The sequence below is a fragment of the Solea senegalensis genome, linkage group LG7, assembly GCF_019176455.1.
Source record: "Solea senegalensis isolate Sse05_10M linkage group LG7, IFAPA_SoseM_1, whole genome shotgun sequence".
Taxonomy (NCBI): domain Eukaryota; kingdom Metazoa; phylum Chordata; class Actinopteri; order Pleuronectiformes; family Soleidae; genus Solea; species Solea senegalensis.
This window is the reverse complement of record NC_058027.1, coordinates 24093561-24118173: the sequence shown is the minus strand read 5'-3', so window position 1 is coordinate 24118173 and position 24613 is coordinate 24093561. Positions and strand designations below refer to the sequence as shown.

The following is a 24613-nucleotide window of genomic DNA, read 5'->3' as shown; positions in this document are numbered from 1 at the left end:
CCGGGCTTAGAAGAAAGGTTTTATTTCCGGGGTCAAGACCGAGCCGAGGCTCTCAAGCTCTCAAGTCTCACGCATTTGGGCGTGAGACACACGCATTTCAACCAGTTCGCACACTCATACCTTGTATTTCTCACGCAGAGAAAATTACTAGGACAACGCCCACCAAGCTGCACCGCTATTTTTTAACTGTGTTTGAGGATTTTTCGGAGGGCTGTGGTGCCGGAAGTGACGTACTGAGGGCCGTAGTACGATAAGAATTGACGACATGTCTGGCAATGGGAATCTGGCACCGGCAACTATCAAGTTCAGAGTTCAGAAGAAGCTTGCCACGCACCAGCCAATCAAAAAATAGCATTTTTGTATCCGGGTAAAATTTACGTGATCCCTACAACTTTCCAAAGAAGACGATGCAGTAGCCTACAGTACAGTAAGTCATCACATCATTTGATTTGGTATTTCCTGAACGAAATTACTACTTTGATCACAAAAATAACGACAGCTGATTTTGTGGGGAATATTGTGTCCAGGTAATAATGTTTGAGTAAGCTCACATTGACCACTTAAGTAGCTTCACTACTTTACTACTGTTACTTTACTACTATTTGATGTAGAAAACAGCAGCGTTACGACCACGTTACTGAGGAATGTAGTGAAACTAGTAATGCTGCACTACTTACGCCACTACTGCCCAACACTGCGCTTAGCACTACGGTGCAGGTGCTTGCTTTGTTTACTCCTGAGCAGGGCTCAATTTAGCGGAAACTCCACCTTGTGGCCAAAATGAGGAACCACACCTCTCTGTGCTCCTCATCACAGAAACTGGAGCACGGCTACTATTGTGTGAGCTACACTGCTATACCGAACAATTAGTGGACATTATCACCCTTAACATTTAAAACGAAATAACTTGAAAAATATACAGGAAGGGGAGTGGCTTATCCTTTTATCATTTATTGTCCTTACACTATTGTAATCATATTCCCATCATCTGTTTTTGTTGTTTCTTTTCTTTTTGAATGAACCTTTTGTAGTGCTGTTGCAATACAGTTTTATCGTTGCATAGTCCATTTTAGTCAGGAGGCTACTTTTAGTTGTAATATTTAATTTTTAGATTTGATATCCTGGCCATGCATACATTTAATCATTGCATTTAATTGTTTCAAAGATGTCAGGGAAGAAGAAGAAGAAGCAAAAGAGCACTATTTCATGCTTCCCTCTCAAGGGTCAGCCTCCTAAAAAGGTTGCCAGGTCAGAGGAGGAGACTGTGGAGGAGGCAGTGGAGGAGATAGTGGTGGAGTTAGAAGAAGACTCACGGGAAACAGGAAGAAAGAGAGGATTGTCTGGAGCGGCCACTTACAGGTGTTCTTTTAAGAATGAATGGTCAATCAAATGGCCATTCATTACATTAGGTACCACCAGCTCCTACTACTGGTGCTCTGTCTGCAGACAAGAGAACTCCTGTGTCCATCAAGGCGTGAGGGACGTAAGCAGGCACATCGAAAGTAAGCGACATCGGGCCAAAGAACAGGCTCTTAACTCGGCCGGCAGTGTTGCACAATTTTTTACTCCACCAGCTTCTGAGGTGAAGGTGGCCGTTGCAATGGTGCAGCACAATGTGCCATTTGCAGTTGCGGACCATATCAGTCTGTTGTACAAGGAATGTTTTAAAGACTCCCCCACGGCTCCGAACGTCAAGAGTGCCAGCACCAAGACAGCGTGCATCATCAACAAAGCAGTGGCACCACGTATTAGAAATGGGTTGGTGACAAAGATGAGGAAGAATCCCTTCACACTTGTCACAGATGGCTCAAATGATACAGGTATGACTTTGACAGCTACTTTATATGTTTTTGGGTTTTTTTCCATTTCTACATGCACACGTCATTCACACTCACACAATTTCTGTAGAATGTGTAGGTTTAGTTATGCGGTCTTAAAACCCACTTTTATAGATTTTTTTGTGATGGTGTCTCCTTTTTTACTTTTTAATATTTATCTTTTTAATTTATCATTTCTTTATTTATTTAATCTTCCTAGTTTTTTCTGTATTTTACTCTACGTATGTAATTACTCATTGGTCTTACATTTCATATCTGTTTCTATTCTGTTCTTAGACGACATCTTTTTATTGCTCTTATTAATTTTAATTAAGTAATTATTTCTATTTCCATTTGTTTGCTTATCATCCTTTTTAACATGATCTGTTTCTGTCTGACATGAGGGTACTTCACATTGTCATAATTGTTCCTGAGTGTCCTGCTTCTGCTTTGTTTGTCAAACTGTTTTATTAATATATAAAAAAAGTTATTATATTACTATTATTGTGGTTGTTGCAGGACTTGAGAAGATGAATCCCATCACTGTAAGGATATTTGACACCACCAAAGTTGTCCACAGATTTCTGGATATGTGTACCACCAGTGGACGAAGCTCTGGCACAGCTGAAGTTATATATAAAAAAATCAACGACGTCTTGCGGGAAAATAACATACCTTGGAGAAATTGTGTTGGTCTGTCAATTGACAATGCACCTGTAAATACAGGTGCCAAAAATTCCATTTCAGGCAGAATGCTGAAGGAAAATAACAGCATTTACTTACATGGATGCCCCTGCCATATCATTCACAACACTGCCAGACAGGCTGGACAGCGGTTTTTGGAAGTAAGTTTAAACATGTATGCTTTCCTGTTAAGCCTAATGCCAAGTAAAAAAGTTTGTTGTATGGTGGTGTAATAAATCTTTGCGTTCATGTCATGTATTGCAGATATCTGGATTTGATCCAGAAGATCTGGCTGTGGATGTTGGATACTGGTTTAAGGGAAGCACCAACAGTAAAGGCTACCTGGCAGGTTTGTGATTCAACCATTTCTAGTGTTATAGTGCAGAACATTTTAATTGGTTTGTTATTTATGTATGTATGTGTATATATATATATACATATATATAAAATATTTATATATACATATATATATATATATATATATATATGTATATATATATATAATTTTTTTTTTTTTTCTTCCAGAATTTTGTGACTTCCATGGAAGCGAATACATGGAAACGCTGCCGCACATTTCAGAGCGATGGTTAAGCCTGGAAACCTGTGTTACACGCATTCTGCAGCAGTATGGGCCACTCACCAGCTATTTCAAGTCTTTCGGTAGGTTACATATTTCATTGACACGAGTACAAGATTGTTATAGAAGACAAAATATGTACCTTTTTTTATTTACAGATGACAAACAACCAAGGTTTAGAAGGCTGGTGGATGCATTTTCCAACCCTTTGACTGAAATCTACCTCCTCTTCTTCCAAGCCACACTGCCAGTGTTCTCGCCACTGAACCTCCTCTTCCAGAGAGAAAAATCCTCCATATTCCAGCTCCATGGAGAGGTAAAATGGAAGGGTTGGGGGCTATCTGGTTTGCTCTTTTTTTCTTAGCTGTTATATTCTTTTTTCAAATCTTATATGAAATACAATTTTGTAGATGACAACGTTCATCTTGGAGTTGTGTGCGAGGTTCATGAAGCCAGCAGCACTACTACAGAGCCGACAAGTCCATGACATCCACTACAAGGACCCACTGAACCAACTGCCGGGTAATGCTTTTCAAGTCTCACAAAAGGAGATACACCTGTATGTTCACTGACCACAAATACACTGTTTGTGAAGATTGTTATGAGTTGCGTTGTATCACTGATGTGATGGAAAATGCATAAAATGGGTATTCAAGTTAGCAATTGTGGTCGTTCCTGATTGCTGTAAGGAAACCCACAGATATTATTCAAACTACCTGTATTTGATTCTTTCGCTCTCTCTCTTTTCTCCCTCTGGTAGGAGAAAAGCTGGATGTTGGCTTTACCACCAGAGCTACCCTCAACAGGCTCCTTGAGGCTGGAGACCTCACACCTCAGGAGGTTCAACAATTCCAGCAGGCATCACTGGCATTCCTGGTCAGGGCTGTGGAGTACGCGATCAACAAACTCCCCCTGAAGGAGGCCCTTCTTCAGCATGCAAAATTTGTTGATGTGCAGCAGAGGGCTGAATGTGGCGTGGAAGATGCCCTATACTTTGTAGACAGGCAAGGGTTTCAACATATTGAGCAGATTAAGTCCGTGATGATGATGATGGCGGCCCACTCTGTCTTAATCAGTTCTCTAAACATTATGCTCTTTTTCAGATTTCATGAACTACTTCCGTTCCATGGGCCGCGGGAACACAATAAGGTGAGCGAGGAGTTCCTTGAGTATCAACTCATGGATATCCCCATGCCCCAAGATCCGTCCACCTTTGATGTGGAGGAGTTTTGGGGGAGAATGTCCTCAACCAAAAACAAGGTAAGAAATATTTGGCACCACGAGACATACACATTTAATTAACTAATGTATTGAAAGCAAAACGTTCAAGTAATTGAGGCCCTCTGCTCTTTTTTTTTTTCAAAGGTCACTGGTCTGAGCCAGTTTGCCAGGCTATCCAAGATTGCAGAACTAGTTTTGGTGCTCCCTCACTCCAGCGCCGATGCAGAGAGGGTTTTCTCCATGGTCGGGTTAAACGAGACCAAGACCAGAGACAGCTTGGCCCTTGACGGCACTCTCTCTTCAATCATCGCAGTTAAAATGGCAGGCCCGGAACCACATTGCTTCAAGTGGGAGCCCCCTACCCCCATCCTGAAGGCCTCAAAATCTGCCACCAACGCCTACAACACACACCACCGACACCCCTCACCTACCCCTGCCCTTCCCGACGAAATCTCACTCTGAACTGACTTCAAAACTTGAGATCCCTGACATGTAACAGCCACATGGTGGCGGTGTTTGCCACAGTAAAGGCAGCATTTGACATGGTACATGAGTTCAGACTGGTGACACATTTGGTCCAAATCTAAATTCTATTTTATCCTTTATGACAAGACAATACAAGTCAAATGGAATATGATCTTTTTCAGCCCTGGCAGCTGGCAACCTTCCAGTCGCAAGCCAAGTTCCTTTTCTACGTCGTGCATAACATGAATAGATAGTGTAAATGTTAGAATGTAAGAATCACCTGTCATTCTGAAATAAATGTCCATCCATCTTTTTTGTAACTTTAGGAACTTAAGGTAACATGAGGGTCATGTGGGGGTCGCTGTTGCCAATCCCGACTGACATAGGGTGAAAGGCGCTGTACGTCCCTGGACAGGTCGTCAGTCCATCACAGGGCCACATAAACATAGATAAACAACCATCCACTCTCACACCTGTGGTCAATTAGAGTATCCAATTTGCATAATAGGCAAATTGTGTGTGTGTGTGGAGAAAACCCACGCACTCAAACTTGCAGAAAGGCCATTGTTCCGACCGGATAAATTCAAGTGAATAACAGCTGTTAGCTTGATGCCACCTTTAGTGTTAACGTGCACGAATCAAATCTAAATTGAAATTTGTACCCCCATTACTTGATTACTATTATTCTTATTGCTGCATTGGGTTACTGATATCTATTTCATCACCCACCCCTCTCCTCTCAAGACTTCTGTGCTACGTGTAAGGCATCTTGTTACACAGCTCATATTGACTGATGTGGGAGGGGAGGACTCAGGGGAACGTGAAATTCTAGCTCCACTACTGTGTTGTACCGTGTTGTCAAAGAAGATAAGCTCTGCTTGATCTTAACAGTCAAAGGTAAAGTACGGGCTTAACTAAAGACAAATGTTTTTTGTATATAGTGAAATTAGATTAAGATGGAGCGAGAGATATGGTGATTCTAATTATTAGGATTTGTTTTATTGCACTCCGCTCAACTCCACTCCACTTAATGGATGATTAAATCCAGAGAAAGGCAGTGATACAATATTAGAGATGCCAACTGCTGTTAGAAAAAACAACAACACGACAACCGACCAACTAATTTAGTTTGTGCAGTTTGTTTAAAAATGTGTCAATTTACTTTTATGTATCCATTTTTTATAGTTCACAACTCTCCTGTTACAGCAGAGTTAAGAAAGAAAAAACCCAACACAATAAGGATATTAAAAGAGATCCTGTAGATTCACAATAGTAAAAGTTGAATCGATAAAATAGGTATATAAAAATGTAAGAAAATATAAAAAAAACACTATAACTAAGATATTTACATAATATCACCGTGGAGAGTGAATGACAACGTGCATTGGCACAGATTTATTGGTCAGATGTGTTTTACTGTGCCACTACCATCTTTAAACATACCTTGTTAACTGATACCAATGACTGCTTGTTATTGTACATACAGTACTGAGCTATTAAAATAATTAGTTTTTACGTGAAAAATGTACTGGGACAGTAAATCATCAAGCCATATGTTCTTGTTAATATGTATTAAAAGACCTTCAAATTTGTGCGGAAAAAATAAATAAATATATATGTATATATATGTAAATATATATATGTATACATATATATATATTAAAAAATATAAGAAGATGTCTCCAATCAGCCAAAAATGTGGCAGCCCCCCGCAGTACCCCCGCGGACCCCCTAGGGGTCGCGAACCCCCTATTAAAGACATCTGAATTTGACAATAAAAGTAGATATTTTATTTCATGCTCGCCTTCCCTCTCTATCACTTCATTGGCTCTCCCGGATAAAGAGGGCGGGCCTTGCATGCTCGCTGTCTATTGGCTCGTCCAGCCGTCGCTCACGTAATGCGCCGCGGCTCTCTTCCTGTGTTGCCGCCCTTGCTTGGGTTCAGTCAGAGAGAAAATCATCCAGCGCTGAAGGAATCGCTTTCACTGGAAAGTCTGGTCTTCGCCGGGGGAAACACTAGCTCGTTCCCGTTCGCCTCAGGTAAGAAGAGACGTACAGTAGCTCGTATGTCTGGAGAATTGAGCCAGTGAGTTTTACGCACTGACACTTTAGGTTGCTATGAAGCTCACTAGTTGAGCTAAAGTGCTAGCAACTTCACTCCACTGCAGAGGCTAACGAGTTAGCATCTTGTCTATATCACACCCAGTTTGGCGACTTCTCACGGTTTCGATGTAGGAGCCAAGTGGCCAAAGTAAGCGTTCGACAAACGACTTGGTTTTGCTTGGTTAGTAGGTGATGGCAATTCAAATAAATATGGTGAAACTATCGGTGAGGTAATCGTAAACACGTTAGCTTGCGTGGTTTGCTGTGTCAGTGGAAGGTAAGAAGGTGAGGCAGCCAAGTTTATGCCATTTTTATGCCGTAAACACTTACATTTATCTTATAACTTAAGTGTGTTTTTGCCTATTTTGCCTTTAGGAGAATATGAAGAGTTGGCGAAAGACTACAGCTTAGACAGTTGGATTAGATTAGATACTGTATAGACTGTAATAATACACAACGAAATCCAGGTGCACTGTTAGGAAATGGACTCATACATTAAATTAGTAATAATTGTATACATTAATAATTTAACCCCACAATCGTTCAATCAGCCGACGTACGCATTTGAGGAAGATAATTAAGTAAAAAAGAAATGCTCATTTCACTTTAAAATTGCAGTATTGCACAATAACAGTGCAGTGAAAAAAATAAAGGTAAAGTATTGTCTCATGTTGAGAGGTCTTTTGAGTTCATTGTTCAGCGTGATTATGGCTCTGGGGTAAAAAAAAAAAGGACCTGGAACTTTTGCCAGAGGGCAACATTTCAGAAAGATGATGGGCAGGATGGAACGAGTCTTCGAGGATGCTGTATGACAGCGAGAGGTAAAGCGCTCGTGGGCTCAAGGCTGGTAGTAGGGATTGTACTACTCTTTAGTTAAGTGGGTAGTCATAAAGTCTGCTGACAAAAAAATCTTCAGTTCAGGTGATAAGGAGTGTATGTGTGTTCACAAGGGTTCTCTATCTGTCCAGCAGCACTCAGTGTTGATTTAAGGGCGTGGTCCAAATCTGAAGGAGGATTTCTGCTTGAGATTTTTCTTGTCTTGCTTTTAAGCCTGAAGGCAGGTGAGGTGACATCACTGAAGCTGTGGATCAGGTCGTGTAATTGCGTGGAATGTAGTAGTGGTGGTGACTGCAGTGAGTGCTGATGAGGCAGATTTGGGGATGGTGGTGCCTTTATGTTGGCTTCCTCTGCAGTACAGTGTTGGTAGCTACACTGGCTCCTCAGACAGGATTAGTTTACCTGCATGCCTTTCACCTGAGAGTGAAACCTGTCTGTGAGTGTCTAGTTTCACCCTTGTTGTGCACTTCCATTGAACTGTGGCTATTTTGTTGTGACAAAGGTGTTAAAGGGCCAGTCTTCCTTATACCTGTCTTTTTCATGCGTGAGCCCTAGAAGGAAACTGGGCACTCCCAGAAATCTGTTCTCATTACATTATAGGGATGAGCCAAACCCATACTCAGTATTGGTATCAGTCCAATACTGGTCAAAATAACTGAATTGGATATATATATATATATATATATATATAAAAATAAAATCTGATGCATTTATAAACATGTAAATACTACACCACAAGTCCAATTTTCAATTTCAGTACCACGGGAAAGCGAGTCTTGACAGGTTACAGACCACCATCTCTGTCTCACTGCAGTCTCATTTTTGACTGTTTCCTGTGGTCCATTTTCCTCTCTGCTGCCCAGGTTAGCAATACAAGATGAGTGTGACATTGTATTAAAATATAGGTGCCCATGTCCTGTCCTTGTAGACATATTGTTTGTTTGCAATTATACTCCCTTTAGGGATTTTGATCACATTGATCTGAGTAGACGGTATTCAATTCTACTAAATTTCCAATTCTCGATTCTCAGACCTAGAATTGAGCCATTCTTACTACATAATAATGGAATCAGTGTCTTGAGTGAGCAGCTAGAATGGTAGGGCAGTATAGAAATCATGTCAGTTCCTGTCTGGCCCTTACCAGGTCTGCACAGATACTTTTACTGACCATTAAACTGAAAACCAAGATTGCTGTAATAAAAAGCAAGAAAGCCGCTGTACCGCTAGTATTTGTTAAATAATTTTTTTCCCTGCGATGTTCTCTATAATTTCCGACACTTTAGGCAGATATAAAAAGAAGAAAGAAGAAGTCAGGGTGGAGGTGCAGAGACATAGTGATAGACGATAAAACTGGAGGAGAGTAGGCGAGTGGAGGACGTGCAGACTCTTGTCCCAGGTGTATCAGAGCTGGGTCAGTCTAATTGTAGTGCGTTGTAGAGAGATGGTGGTCTATAATAATGTAATAACCAACCAGTTCTTCCTGTTTGACTCACTGCAGTATAAATACTGTTCATCCAGCTTCTGCCTCAGAGATCTAAAGTAGCACAGCCAAATGGGATATTTCACTGCAAGACTACACTCCAGAAATGTCTGTGATTGTGTCTGATACTGTGTCATGCTTGATAATCTTACAGTGTGCCTGTCAACCATAATCTGAGCATTTGACCTGAAACGGGTTCACACTAGTAGAGCTGCGCAATATATCAAAAATGTATTGTCAAAAAGATCTACATTTCACAATGTTTTGAGTTGCAAGAAATGTTTTAACCGGCTCACTGAGATGTTCTTAATCAAAACCATTTTGTTGGAATGAAAATAGCACGGCATTAATATAACTTTATTTATTGCATGCTATTTTAATGTATTCAATATTAAACAATCACAATTTTGTTTATTTAGCACCCAGACATGAGTATTTTTATACTATGGTAGGTTAATACATGTGGTCTTGCTTAATAGGTCCGCATAGACTTTACGCACTTTGTTCTCTATGTTGTGAATAAATGGAAAAATCGTGCATTTTTAACTTTGCACGGACGTCTAAAAGATGCTGAGGTCTAAAAAAAAAAATCTAATCTCTCATGTAAACTTAACTTGCACCACTTGAATGTGACCAACAGTAGCCTGGTAGTGCACACAGGTCAGTAAAGGAAAGCTCAAGGTGACTGGAGTGCAGACATGTTTTGCTGTATTACTGGCTTTGAGCCACCTGTTTGACTTGAAGGATTAACACAGAGAGAGAGAGAGATGGGGGAGAAAGGAATCAATCAGATTGGACTAATGGATCCTCTCAGTGTCTCCACCTCAGCCTGAGCCCACCCATAGCCATCATTATCCCTGTCTGCATGCACCATTACTCCTCTGCAGTCAGAAAGTCTTGGGCCTCACTGTAAACAGTGACTGAAACTTAAATGTGATGAATTACATGTCAGTTAAGCGGAAAGTGTTTTCTTGCGGAATAATGTGGCAAACTGTGGCAAACTATTTTGAGCTGATCTTGTCAGAGCATTATAGGTATGGGTGTGCTTCCCTGGACCTTGAATTTCTGTTTTTTTCATAATCCTTGTCAGTGGCCTCTTAACTTCATTTATCCAAAATAATTTGAAAATTGTAATGACAAAAATATGTCTGGAAACCCACCTAATGTAAAAGCAGAATGTACTCATTATTACAGTTAAAAAATTACAATGAAAACCCATGAGGTTTTTTGTTTTCAGGAACAGGAAAACTCCTAATTTCTAGCAACCAGTCTGCACAGGTTTATAATGATATCATGAGAAACGAGTTCTGGTGCTGTTCCATGAGCTCTGCACAGACAACAGCTGTAGTGTTTACAGCAAACAGCACAGTTTTCACACAGTTAAGATGACTGTGAGATATTTTTAACCTGGCGTATCAGGGTGGGTTTCACAGTCCCACAGAAATATAAGGATTTCATTTCATTTGTCACTCCATATATTATTTACACTGTCTCATTGTCTGACATTTTTATATAGACCAGGTTTTTCACTTCACTTGTGGCGCTGATAATGTCACTTTAAATGAGCCAAACACGAATGTGACATTATTATTATTGTTGGTTATTATATTCACACGCTTTTATTGAGGCCATCATTGTTGACATTTAGCCCATCTTCTCGTGTTGGCCTGTGAATGCTGCTCCCATGACTCTTCTAATCATCTCAGAGAAGATGAGGGGTAGTTGCAGATGTCTAATGGATAAAGTGTGGATAAGAATTTGTTGAGCACAGAGCCTGGTTTGTGGAGACAAAGCCCAGAACACTATGAGACACACACACATACACCATGTCAGACTCCCTGCAGAAGACTCCCTGCAGAAGACTCCCTGCAGAAGACTCCCTGCAGAAGACTCCCTGCAGAAGACTCACTGCAGAAGAGAAATCGCTCGGGCAGCTCTGGGGAAGTGGCACTAAATGTTTGAAGGACCATTTGCTAAATCACCAAAGTGAAATAAAGGGTATTTTTTGAATTAGGTTTGACAGAGTTTTAGGTTACGCTGTATTTTTAAGTTGTCAAAAATGAGTGAATGTGCTGTATTGTGTTTCAAGGGAAGCATCTGCCATCAAGTATTTAGTTATTCTGTACATGAGCTCAGTTTTATTCACTAAAAATATCGATATTTGGTGCCAGCCCATCATTATTGTCATGAGTCAGGGAAAAGATGTATCAATCAATCAATCGATCAAACTTTATTTATATTGGTAGAGTATTGTAACGCTCTGTCCCAACGACCCTTTGACTATAGCATTAGGCGAACAGTCTGGGAAAATCAGCTGTGTTGAAGTGTGTGCACAGTTAAATGTGAATGATTAGGATGAAGACCATCTGTGGAGTCCTGCGGGGACACCATGAGGTCATTTTGTGTTCAGACCATGGCGTGGGAGAGGAAACTGAAGCCATAAGCGTCTCCATTTTGTTTGACAGAAAATACACTCGCTTCCTAAAACATCCGTACAGTAATTCATCTAAAACTGTTGTATTATGTTCTTTAAGAGAACTTCACTCTTACCTGCTGCCATTGGTACATTTTGTTTAACTTATTTAAGCTACTTGTCTCAAAATGGATGTCATATAATTTCTTATTATGGGAAATATGGTCAGATGATCTTTCTGAGCCTTGGAAAGTTCTTCCTTTGTTCCAGCTGTGTGTGTGTGTGTGTGTCTGTGTTGCGTCATTGGTCCCAGCTGTGATTAACTATTGTTTCACAGGAATGAGATAAACAACATTTGTCTCAGTTTACACGATGCAACTGTATCACCATGTTTATTTGTTTGTTTGTCTCCAGGTCGCCTCTCCTCGCTCTGGAGCTGTGAGCCCTTGAAGGGACATTGTGGCTGTGGTCTACTGCTGTTCTCGGGTGTTTCTTAGCAAACTATAGCCACCATGGCGTTGTCGTTCAAGAAGGACCTGGAGAAGTACAAGGATCTGGACGAAGATGAGATCCTCAACAATCTGTCGGCGGAGGAGCTGAAGCAGCTGGAGACGGCCCTCGAGGAGATGGATCCTGAGGTCAGAGCTCAGTGAGGGTTGGAGGAGCTCCAGAGCTCTTTAGTTGCAGGGAGATCCTGTGGTTTGCTTTTAACTGCTAAAAAAAACCCACAAAAAACCTCATGAATGCTCATAATTTACATTTTCCACAAAATATTTACAAATGCACCCAGTTTTACTAGGTATCAACAAGTTAATGTCACTTGTTAGGGTTGTACTGGTTTCATCGGTGCAAACCATAGAAAAAAACGCTTACAACATAGCATTACATTTAAATTTTATGGAACTTCACCCAATTTTTCCTATGCACCCTCCAAACACTCCCAATATAGCCTGTAGCTTTTATGCTTTGGAAAATGATTTAGCGGTGGAGCGTGGGCTGCAGTGACTCTGTCAGCAGGCTGCCAAGTGTTGTTTGTTTATTTGTGAGCAGAGCTTAGAGTATAATAAATAAGTGTAAGTAAGTATTACTCCTCCCAAACCTCAGGATGTGTTATTTAAATACCATCTTTCTAAACCACTCAAGAGACACACAGAGCCCACAGGATGCAGTTGAAAGTAGTGGGGAAGGTTTTTAATTTGTGGACGTAATGTATGGGCAGAGTCAGTTTTTGGTGCCGAACTAGTATAAGTAAAGAAATTAGGTTTTAGTTGACATGTCTCAACAGGTTATAGAGGCACTGGACAACTTTTGTGTCACTTGCAGTTCCTATATGGTCCCTGTTGTAAAGATGCAGCAGCAGCACAATTACACCCCGTGGGGTATTTACCTCAGAGGAGATCATTTGTTGCGTCTTAGTCACCTCTGTGTAAACAAAGTACATACAAGGTCAATGTGATTCCCTGTTTTGGATACAAAATAAAATGACAGGATGACATTTTCCCACAAAAACCTCATCCAGGTGGCAAATAATGTAACATGGTAAAACTGAGGCTTTTTGGTAATAACAAGTCCTAGTTCCATTGTTGTCTATTGAACAAGTTAAATGAGGCCATTTTTTTGGGGGGTGAAGCTACTTATCAGTGTGAAATTCCATCTGCACTGATGCCAATCTAGTTAATAGATCACTGATAATCAATCTTGTTGGCTTGCCTTTCAGTGCTATGTTTGACAGGGAATTGTGAACATGTCTTCGTTTGGAGGAGGCAGTGTTTTCAGTGTGTCTCTGCTGCTACTGTACATCATTGTAAAGGTTATTCTGAAGAGCTAAGCTGAACTATGAGGGGAAAAAATGTAAGAGTTTAAAAGTTAAGGCACTTGTGCATGGAGAAGAAACAAAAAACAAAACAGCCACTGGGTTTGACCTCAAACATCTTTGTCATCATGCAGAAATAATAAACGATGATCAAGCAAAAACTCTTTTGTAACCTTAGCAAGGGGCGTCACCTAATCCTGACTGTGATATCAGTTTCAAGTGTTAACAAATCTTCTGTATCAATACATGAAATAAACAATTATATCTATGTATCAACCTCAAAGTCAAACCAGAATAAACCAAAGGTCTCCTTTTATAGTCAACCAGTTTCCCCTTTCAACCAGTAATCTCCACCTAAACCCTTTATTTGAGAAAAGTAATCATTACTCTTATGTATCTCATTATAGTCTTCTTTGTTCTGAAGGTCTCGTCTTTTGGTCCACCCTACTTAAAAACAGTTCCCACAGTCTGTTGTTTTACTGCTACAGTGGTGAAAGTGAAACTAACTAAACCTGATGTAGTATTTATCAGTTAATGGGTTAGAAGATTGTATTTGTGACAGTTCTGCAGTCCTTACCGTTTCACAGGTCTAATGTAGCTCCTTGTTTCCCTGTTCCACAGAATGCTCTTCTCCCAGCCGGTTTACGCCAGAAGGACCAGACATCTAAGACGGTTTCAGAACCCTTTGACAGGGACCGCCTGCTCAAATACCTGGAGAAGGAAGCAATGGAACACAAGGACAGAGAGGATGTAGTTCCCTTCACTGGAGAGAAAAAAGGTGCGTGATACCTCTTATGAACCTTTTCTGGCACAAACACTGACCAGTGGTCCTCATGGAGGCCAACACCTGGTCCTGATGAGGCAGAACATTATCTTTAGGTTAAGTTTAGGGTTGGGCATTAACTGGTTATGGTTAAGGTTGGGGTTAATGCTTTGTTAAGGCTGTCCAAATGAATGGAAGTCAGTGTAGTGTCCTAAAAAGAATAGCTGCGCAAACCTGAGTGTGTGATGTCAATGTAAATCAGTCACAAGTCATTTTATGTGAATTTTTTATATGAATTTTCAGGCCTAAAATCAGAATATCTAGATGTATGTGAACACATTTGTTTGCTTTAATCTCAAACTTTCCCCTCCAAATTTGTGTGTAAGTGTTTTTACACACGTCTTCATCAGCGCCACAGACGCACAACAGTGAATATTGATCTGCTGTCTTTACATGATTTCATGCATGTCTGCTCTTATGTAATATACAGCAGTGAGGGGGAGGTTGTCTTTGCGCCGAGAGATATGAGGCAGGGAGTGTCAAACACAGGACACAATGTTGGGATAAGATGTCTCGATATTTATCTGGTAACTGATGTTAACAGTTCTGGTTCAAGAGAGCAATAAATCGAGAAGATCTCGATGAGCTCGAAGTCTTGAGGATTGTTTGGCTTTGTTTGGTGTTTGGAAAAATGAAAATGCTTAAATCCACACAACTGTACGACGTTGAGATCTAGTGTCACAAACATAATCTTTCTTTTTACAGCCAGTGAAAGTGTGGTTATGTAATCAGGCTCTTTCGCAGGCAGCTGGGCCTGTAGTATTGGTATCAGAGGAGCGAGAAGACTCACTGGATTTTATGGAGATGTCTACTTTAAGCCAAACCCATGAATGGTTATTATGGGATTAATGTTGATAGTAAAACTGAAAAGAAATGATTCCATTGATGGAAAACTCCTCTGTTCAAACACACTGGTTTAATATAATCTTATTTTAACAGCAGCTAATTGTTCCTGCTGTACTTGTGTTGCACAGTGAATATTATTATACTGCTGTGATAAACCATAGTTGACGTAATCCTGTGCATGGCTGTGTAGCCATCTTTGCCGTAATCAGTGAAATATGTTGATGTCACCCCACTCTTCCCCCGATCCACTCTTATTTAATCCATCTTTTTTTTTAAACACACCAAGTCATGTGAAAGAAATCCTTCACTGTTGGCACTGCATTTTGTGGTTTCCCACTAGTGCACACGCAAAAATTTAAAATCAATTGAATGAGCGGTCGGTTGAGAAATCAAAGAACTCACAGATTCTTTCGTTTGTAGTTGGATACGTATGGAAGTCACTGGGAAGTGATTCATGTGACAGTGAAATGGGGGGGGAGAAAAGTGAGTCGATTGGAAACATCGCTGAGCTGAAGCGCTTCTCCAGAGAAATTTCTTTTTGTTCAGATCTCCCCCGAAGATCTAATCCCTCTCTGGAGAGGAAATATGGAACTGACATCCCCCCCCCAACACAACGTTGGTCTGGTAGACATTATGCTGCAATGTCTGTGTGTGTGTGTGTCTGTACACACCCTATGACAACATGGAAAACTCAAATCACTCTGGTGGTTCTGTGGAATGTGGCTCATTCTCCTCCCCTTGTTGTGCTCACCCCCTGCTGATAAATAATGTGGTCAGGAGGAGCTTGCGAGTGCATAAGTGTGTGTGTGTGTGGGGAGGGATCTCCTTATAATAACACACATAATTTCACTGTAAAAAAAAAAGAAAAAAGAAGTCTGCTTAAATGTCATGGCAACAGATACAGTTGTTAAACCTCTTAATATGTGTTATTGTGTCAGATCAGTCCATGTTGCTTTTCTCCACTGTGGTTTTTGATAATTGTTGTACAGTGAGGGTGTAGCTGTGAGAACACACACGTGTATCATATGCTTGTAATTCTATCTTTGTGAGGACACATGATGCACGCATCTTACTTTAACAAACCTGACCTAATTCTAAACTTCATCGTGACCTTGATAACCTTCAAACAGCTCTCTGTAAAAGTGAGGACCCGACCTCAGGGAACTGATGCTAATCTGCTACTGCAAACTCACAATTTGAGATGTATGGGTAGTTTAATTCCGTTAACTTGAACTGATATTGACATTGTATAGACAAAGCTGCTACTCATCAATCAGTTGAATAATTGGATCAGGCTCGCCCTCAATTTAGCCACACTTATCTAAAGTAGTAGAACTGAGTAAAGCAAACAGTTTAGTGTAAAGTAAACATCTGTTACAGGTACATCTGACCCCTTTTACTTATACTGCGGTATAGTGTCTGTAAACCAGGGATCATTATGTGGGTGTGCAGTGTGCTGAGTTTTGGTTATACCTCCAAATATGTTATAATTCAGTGTAATTGTATGTTTACAGTCTGTTAAAATGTCTTGGTGCTTAGGCTGCATTCACACTTGAGTCCACACTATTTATTTGAAACCTCTGGGTCTGCGTTCTTTGAGCCCGAATTCTCCGACAGTCTCTGTTTTGGCCCCTGTTTTTTTTTCCCATGTTGGTACAATGTTGCAACCCAATGTGTTTTCCTCATCAGGACTTTGATATATGCTCCTGTTGGGATCGTGCTCATGTTCTAGGGGCCCATCAGTCTCATGCCCCGCTCATTCACTGCTAAATGTCGCTGCAGTGAGACTGGCACACATTCCGTCTGATGACTTTATTTACTGTTTACTTGCTTTCAGGAAGTGCCAGAGCCCCCTCTTGGGACCAGTTTGAGCAGATAGACTAGGAAAGGGGGAGGGCCTGGTCTTGGGGAGTTGACAGGCATATAGAGACGCTGGCGCTGAGTTCTCTGGCCCATGCCTGCTTTTTTTTATACCACAGTAGTGCAGTTTTAGATTAGACTAAAGTCATTGTTCCATGACTTCCTTCGCTCTTTTCCGTTTCTTTGCCCAGATTGGTAACCATGGCAATACCACAGTTGTTGGAGAGCCCTCGGGTGGGCTAAGTTCAGCTAGTTTGAGGGGGGAAATGTTGTGGAGGCCATGACACATTTCTGTTGTTGACACTTTGTCTCCTTGTCATAAACAATCTAATCATTGTCCACAGGCCCAAACTACAATATCAGTCATTTTTAACAGCATTCAAACACATTGGACAGTAACTACTTCTTAACATGGACTGTGTAAATGCCAGTGTTAAAATAAGCCAAATGTGACTTGTTACATTTTACTGTGCATTCAAAAAAAAGCATAAAACTTTTAATGGCTTTTAGGAAACTAGCCAACGAACACAGAGTGTGTAAATGAGTTAAATAGAAATGCAAGCGCAAAGGAAAGTGAAGAGAGAGCAGATCTCTGCACCGTGGTGCTCAGTTATAACAGGACTATAGATACATACTCGAGTTTATGTTGCTGTCATATCTTTGTATACATATTTAGTCTGCAAAGATAGAGCAAGGATTAACTGATTACTAAAGTTATAGACAAACTACTTGGGTTTTTATAAAATAAAATGCAAGTTCTGGGATTTTAAGTAAGTACTCTTAAGTAAGAGTAGCTTTGGTTTGTAAACAAAACTATTGAGCATGTTGTTATTGTCAGGTTCAGGAAACATTTCTCACCAATTTCCACCTTTTTGTGCATTTATGGACGAATCAATCAGTCAAGAAAAGAATTTAACAATCACAAAAGATTGAGAAAAAAATGTTTTCTGGGTGAGCTCCTCAGTTGCTTTATCTGGAAGTGAATCCATCTGTTTGTAGTCACTCACTCACTCACACAGCTCTTGGTGGTCATGCACTCTTGTAACTGTTGCACAAGGCACAAGGAGAGCAATGGTCTCATTAACTGTTAGCAGTTGGACATGTTTTGTGGAAACGGGAGTGGTTGTGTAACGTCTCGTAAAACTTTTAGCTGGGCCTGCATGGACACTTGTCATTTGTGCTTGTTGATGTAAAAGAAATTTATTGCATGTGTGTGTGTATATATATATACATATATATATATATATATATTTTTATAAAGGTTGACTCATCTCAGATTTTCAATGACATCATCCAAATCTTTTTGTTCTCTTTTCCATAGGTAAAGTATTTATCCCCAAGCAGAAACCGCTCGAGGCGCGCCAGGAAGATGTCACGACCCTCGATCCAGAATTAGAGGAAGCTTTGTCCAGCGCCACAGACACAGAACTGTGTGATCTAGCAGGTGAGCACGAGAACAAAGACGTGTTTGCTAAAAGGCTTTACACTCACATTATATAAGTTGTCAGAGCTGAGCTATAAGGGTTTCTGTGAAAAGGAAGCCGAACACATGGATGTAGTTGTGGGAAACATGAGCTCGGACTATAAAACAAATGATCCTTTCACTTTTATTGTTTCTCCCATTTGTCCTTTATTGTTTGTGTTGATGGAAGGAGGAAAAAAGGCTTGGCCGAACACAATGAAACCACTTTTCGAGATAGATGGATGGATTTACTTTATTTATCCCCAAAAATGGTAAATTATTTAGTTATAGCAGCACAGTTTCAGGCAGTGAAATAAAAGGTAAAATGCGAGAGAATACACAGACGGCTATACAAGAACATTAAAGTATTACAATAAAATATTAAAACATTGTGGTTACTTTCATTCATTAAGTGGTATCTTTTTGAATATATGCACTCACTGATTCCTTGTCTACATTTACTGAGTCTGTGTTTTTTTTAATCTTTGTTCTCAGCGATCCTTGGTGTTCACACACTGGTCACCAGCAGTCAGACATACGATGGCACCGGAACGAAAGAAGGTTACAACAGTAAGTACAGTCATACTTCATTCACGTTGCTCTGTGTTCCTTTACAAATTCATACATTCTGCTCTGGGTACGTCTGCTGTCCACACCCCACCCCATAAATGAAGTTTGAAAACATTGCTACCTCCTTTTTAGTTAAAAAATGAGACATCATGCTGTTCCCCACATTCGCTTCCTGATGGTTCTTATCAGCCACAACTTGACAATCAGCTCTGTAGACGCATGTTTTTTCTCATTTATAGTACTTTCTCAATCAACAGCACAGTAGAGAATCCACTTCTTGTTGACATTGTTGCACGCATGCCCATTCGAGCATGGATACCCGACCCCAAGCCCGATGGGTCAGGCCGCGTTCGAACAAAAATCCAGAAATGATTGTAGGACATAGAGTAAAATAAGATGAATTCAAAAATACGGCGTACACATTGAATAAATCGATGTATAACGAGTAAAAATATGTGATAATAAATGAAAGTGACGAGTGATTGAACTAGTGTTTCTGTTCAGAAGTGTGTTTACTATTTACAACTTACAACACACAAGCTTTTGAAGCTTAAGGTTACCCTTTTTCTCCACAACAACTCAAAATAAACTACAGTGGTTGGATTGTCTCTTTTTTATGTTAAAAGAGACAATAAAGAAGAAATGATTGTATTTAATGGCATGTCTGAAGTTTAATTACGCTCGTAAATGCTTGCGATAACTCGTAAGGTGTGTGAATTGGTTGAATCAGTGCGTGCGTGTGTGCTCATGGGGCTAGTAGTTGCTTCCTGCATGACGGTCAGAGTACACTTCAGCTTAGTTTGTCAGGTTCAGTCAGTATTCTCACTGGCTCGGTCGGGATCAGACGGAAAAATGCGCCCTGAGCTGCACTCATGTGATACAGAGCCGTAGTTTGGATGTAGTCATACTAGCCTTTACCTGTAACAATTGAAAGCTTCTAAAAGGATCAACGTCTTAACCTCCTGTCTCATCTAGATGTGATCAAAGGCGAGAAAATGAACCCGGTGTTTGACGAGCCGCCCAATCCCACCAACGTCGAAGAAACCCTGCAGAGGATAAAAAGCAACGACAGTTCATTAACAGAGGTCAACCTCAACAACATTAAGGTACACAGAATCAAGTTTTCAGAGTGAACGTCTTATATGTTTCCCTCAACTAATGACCGTGAATCATTTGTTGATTTTTTTCAGAACATTCCAATTCCCACCCTGAAAGACATTGCCAAAGCCATGGAGACAAACACGCACGTGAAGAAGTTCAGTATGGCAGCAACGCGGAGTAACGACCCAGTCGCTGTGGTGAGGACGAGGCGTGTTTAAATTCCTTTTTTTACTCCATATTTGCATATTTTGCTTAATTTCCTCATTCTTGTTCAAGGCGTTCGGTGAAATGCTGCGGGAAAACAAAGTGCTGCAAAGTTTGAACTTGGAATCCAACTTCATTACCGGAGTGGGGGTGCAGGCTTTGGTTAGCGCGCTGCGAGATAACGAAGCACTCACAGAGATCAAGATAGACAACCAGGTACAGTATGATATGATATTGCTATTGGTAAAATACTTTTGCTAAAACGTGTGTTAAATTGCAGCTATCACTAATCTACAATGTTTGGTCAGAGTCTCAGAAAATCTACATGAGTTTTAAGTCACGGAAAAGAAGCTTAACATCGCTCCGATGTTCACGAGTGTGTGTTCGTTTGTGTGTTTCAGAGGCAGCAGCTCGGTACGACTGTAGAGATGGAGATAGCTAAAATGTTGGAAGAGAACAAAAGCATAGTGAAGTTCGGCTACCACTTCACCCAGCAGGGACCTCGCTCCAGAGCTGCTGCAGCCATCACAAAAAACAACGACCTGGGTATGAGTCACACACACACACACTTCTAAGTTTCTTTGTATTTGGGTGACATGACAAGCTATGGTGATATACTCATCTGATTTACAAGAATATGTCCAATGTTAATAATAAATGATTAAAAGCAACAGTACAGCTGCCTTTGGACATGAACTTAAATCATCTCAAGGTGCTATAACTTTGGGCATTTTCAGGAACATCACCTTCTGTAAAGGCACCGCCTCTTTAAAGAGTTCAAAATAACTTAGGGAACCTTTGCTGGAGGTGCTGTCACTGTAGCAAACAGGCCAGATGTTTAAAGACTTCTGATGGTGCACTCACACCAAAACAGTTTTTCACTAGGGCTGCAACTAACGATTATTTTCACAGTCGATTAATCGAGGACTTGTTTGGTCTGTAAAATGTTTTGTGTTGTTCACAAACCAAAGCGATTCAGTTTTAATGATTTCTTTGTTATATGGAGAGAAAGAAGCCAGAAAATATTCACGTTTAAGACGCTGGAAAATCAGAAAGCTTGTTTTAATCATTGAAAAAATAGTCGATGATTTGTTTTGTAATTGCTGTGTTTCTTTACAAAATCATTTATATTTACTTTAATTAGTAAACACAATTGGCAGCTTTTTGCCTGGAGCTAATGTTAGTGCCAACCAACAGTTGAAATCAAGTGATACACATTTTTTCATAAGCTAATTTGCAAATTCGCAAATTTCAACACTGACCTCTCACCTCATTTTTTAACTGACCCTCACTTCGTAGCCTGATTCTGGCAGTTTCGAACCTCATTCGCTTCCATTTTTGTTCTTAAGATGTTTTCCGTACATGGCGTTGTTTTAAGAAATGTATTCACGGCCCAGAACGACTCTGCACTCTGCGCTGCAGTACGTATATTAAGCCCAGAAATGCACGGAAAACAGAGAAGAAGACATGGAGCATGAGTGTAAAGCGTGTACAAATACAAGAAGAAGAAGATGACAATGAGGACGATAGCGACAGCGAGAGCAAGAGAGAGGTGGGGCTGTGATGTCATCATATTCCCAAAGTTATAAACACAAAAACACAAGGGTGGGGGATTAAAAGGTCAACATGATACAAAACTCAATCTCACGTGCACCAGCTCTGAATCTCTGACAACTGGCATTTCTCTTATCTGCTCTCCAAAGTCAACATAGTGCAAGGACAGAGTAGGAATGAAAGAATCTGCACAGTGTTCTCATTCTCTCATGTGAAACTCTATAACTATAATGTGTTGGTGTCAATCAGTGATGACCTCTGCTCTCTTTTAGCTCCTCCTCCTGTCAGAGCTGCGGTAGCACAGGTCTGGTGCATGGGTGTGCTCACTGAGAGTGTTAATGCATCTCTGATATGATAACAGCCATTTCCTACCACAGTTGTTGAATGGAGCATTCACTGCATTAACCGTATGACGACTGAGACGCGCACCGTGTGATGTCACAGCTTTGAGGCGGACGGCGGCCTCGCCTCCCGTTTTCCTCTGTACACGCTGACACGCGCTGATGATGGCGTAGCTGTGATTTAGCTCGTGATGACTCACTCTAGTGTTTTTTCGTGATAAACTAACAGGGAGTTGAAGGTTGCATGTTTGCAGTGATTCACTGTTTCCTTTGTATTTGTATTTTATGTGTGTTTTGTCCCCTTTTTCACGCCACTTTTTCTATCCAGTCCGCAGGAGGCGAGTGGAAGGAGACGTGTAAAGCCCGAAACGTCTCCCCGCTAATCCGGTGTATTCATCTCACCATGTGGAATAATTTCAGCCAATGCCCTGGTCTCATCTCACTGTGTGGAAACTTCAGTCTTGTGCCAAACTGTGGAGCAAGGCGCACTCAACCAGAACATACACCTGAGAAGAAGGGAAATAACTGGAATTGCCCTCTCCCATTATGCTTTTTTTCATACTTTTTTGTTTATCGTTGTTATTGTTATTTTTATTATGTTGAAATTATGTGTAAATCTGATTTAGTTTTTAGACATTTCATTTCAGCTGCCCCCTCCCCCCTCACTTTTTATTTTAGTTGCCCTTTTTCCCTTTTATACTGTGCTATTATCATGGTAAATAAACATGAACATTACTACATAAGTAAATGAAGCGACAGTTAACCGCTTTGTAAAGAAAACACAGTAATGTGCTTCAAGAATACTCTGTAGTGTCCTTCCATAATACTCACAATAATGCTATTGAGGCTGAAGATTCTGGTGGGATTCCTGTAGAATAATGCTGGGGAATAGCTCTGCAGACATTAGTCTTAATATACTGTTAATACCTATAGTGCAGTAATGGTAACATCCCAGTTGTATTGTTTTTGTCACAGGATTTTGTGATTCGCAGGTGTTGTGTACTGGAGTTGCCTTGTAAAAAAAAAAAGCCAGCGTGACTCGGTTCCCGCGTGCGTCTGCGACACTTTTCTTTGGTGCTGGTCGTGTTCTGTAGTCTGTACAAGAGACGAGGTGTTCCTCGCTTCATGTAGAGCTGTAGAAGGTGATGCTTTTATTCCTTTTTGAGTTTTATTCTAACTAATGACCCTGTTTTGATACGGTTCAAACTCTCATGTCAGTTGTTCTGCCTCGTTACAGTTAATGTCTTCATAATTCTGATGGGGAAAAAAAAGGAATTGTACTGAAAATATACCAGGATGTTACGGCTGGGCGATGATTCTAAAATCTTGTTTGTTTGTTTTTTATTATTAAGAAGCTTTAAACCACACTTAATTGCAAAATGCAAACTTTTATTTTGTAGTCGGGCTGCAAATAACGGTTACTTTCATAACTGATTCATTTGTTGATTAATCCAGGACTTGTTTGCTCTGTGAAACAAGCAAATGTCTTGTTTTTTTTGTCCACAAACCAAAAATGATTCAGTTATAATGATTTCTTTGTTATTATGGAGCAAAGAAACCAGAAAATATTCACATTTAAGAAGCTGAAAAATATTTTTTTAATTATTGGTAAAAAAAAAAAAAGACTTAAACCGATTAATCGATTATCAAAATAATTGACGGTTCATTTAGTGATCTAACAATTACTTGTTAGTAATTGTTGATGTTTGTGTTTCCCAAACCTCAAAATGTCTTTGTCCTCACAAACCAAGTTTTAATGATTTCTTTGCTAAATGGAGCAAAGAAACCAGAAAACATTCACATTTAAGATGCACAAAAAAATGAAGGAAACACTAAAGATTATCAAGAATATTCTGATTAAAGCTTCTTTGTTTTCTAGTTTCATGATGACGACATACATACTGTATCGCCCAGCCTTAACTCCGTTCGGACCGCTTTCATGAATCATGTTTTTTAACCTCCAACATGCAGTGAGAGTGTCTCTGATGCGTAACCATTATACCAAAGACTAACACACGCGGTGCTTACAGTATCAATATTTGTCACGTTCAGGATTTTTCAGCTGCAGCTTTTCACATCCTCGCAGTACAGATCTGAAAAAGTGAAATAAGAAAAACAAGATCCAGATGTTTTTGTTTTTCCCGTTTACCCTGTCTTTGCATTCCTTTTTGTGAGCCATATGTAGAAAAACAAACACATACAGCTGTAGTCCAGAGACATGTGAGGAAGAATTGGCTTACAGCACTTATTTTACAGTGTTTCCCAAACTCTCTGTATGGGGACCGACTTTTTACTTTGTAAACCACAAAACTCTCAATCATGACAAGAGCACAAGCGTGTGCATAATGTATGGACTGGATGAATTGGTCATTTAAAACATACATAAATAAATATTAAGTAAAACTTTGTTTGTTGGACCCACCTGTGGGTCTTGACCCAGTC

At 40.3% G+C, this 24613-nt stretch overlaps 2 protein-coding genes across 5 annotated transcripts; both read left to right on the top strand.

The window, feature by feature from the left end:
- The first annotated feature begins 49 nt into the window (after window positions 1-49).
- On the top strand, window positions 50-5074 carry LOC122772714. Of its 4 annotated transcripts, none has more exons than XM_044030931.1 (10): window positions 50-427; window positions 1166-1820; window positions 2337-2662; window positions 2766-2850; window positions 3027-3161; window positions 3318-3394; window positions 3489-3600; window positions 3839-4082; window positions 4182-4338; window positions 4444-5074. In XM_044030931.1, the coding sequence occupies exons 2-10, from the start codon at window positions 1166-1168 to the stop codon at window positions 4759-4761; spliced, it is 2109 nt and encodes a 702-aa protein (XP_043886866.1). In that variant the 5' UTR covers window positions 50-427; the 3' UTR covers window positions 4762-5074. The 4 variants fall into 4 exon arrangements, with proteins under 4 accessions (XP_043886866.1, XP_043886864.1, XP_043886867.1 ...); XM_044030929.1 differs by having other exon boundaries at window positions 3237-3394; XM_044030932.1 differs by lacking the exon at window positions 1166-1820 and having other exon boundaries at window positions 2565-2662; window positions 3237-3394.
- A 1602-nt stretch (window positions 5075-6676) lies between these two features.
- On the top strand, window positions 6677-23214 carry tmod2 (tropomodulin 2). Its single transcript, XM_044031119.1, has 10 exons — window positions 6677-6804; window positions 12012-12235; window positions 14032-14188; window positions 18261-18383; window positions 18897-18971; window positions 19947-20077; window positions 20162-20269; window positions 20349-20492; window positions 20678-20822; window positions 22500-23214. The coding sequence occupies exons 2-10, from the start codon at window positions 12110-12112 to the stop codon at window positions 22529-22531; spliced, it is 1041 nt and encodes a 346-aa protein (XP_043887054.1). The 5' UTR covers window positions 6677-6804; window positions 12012-12109; the 3' UTR covers window positions 22532-23214.
- Window positions 23215-24613: the final 1399 nt, after the last annotated feature.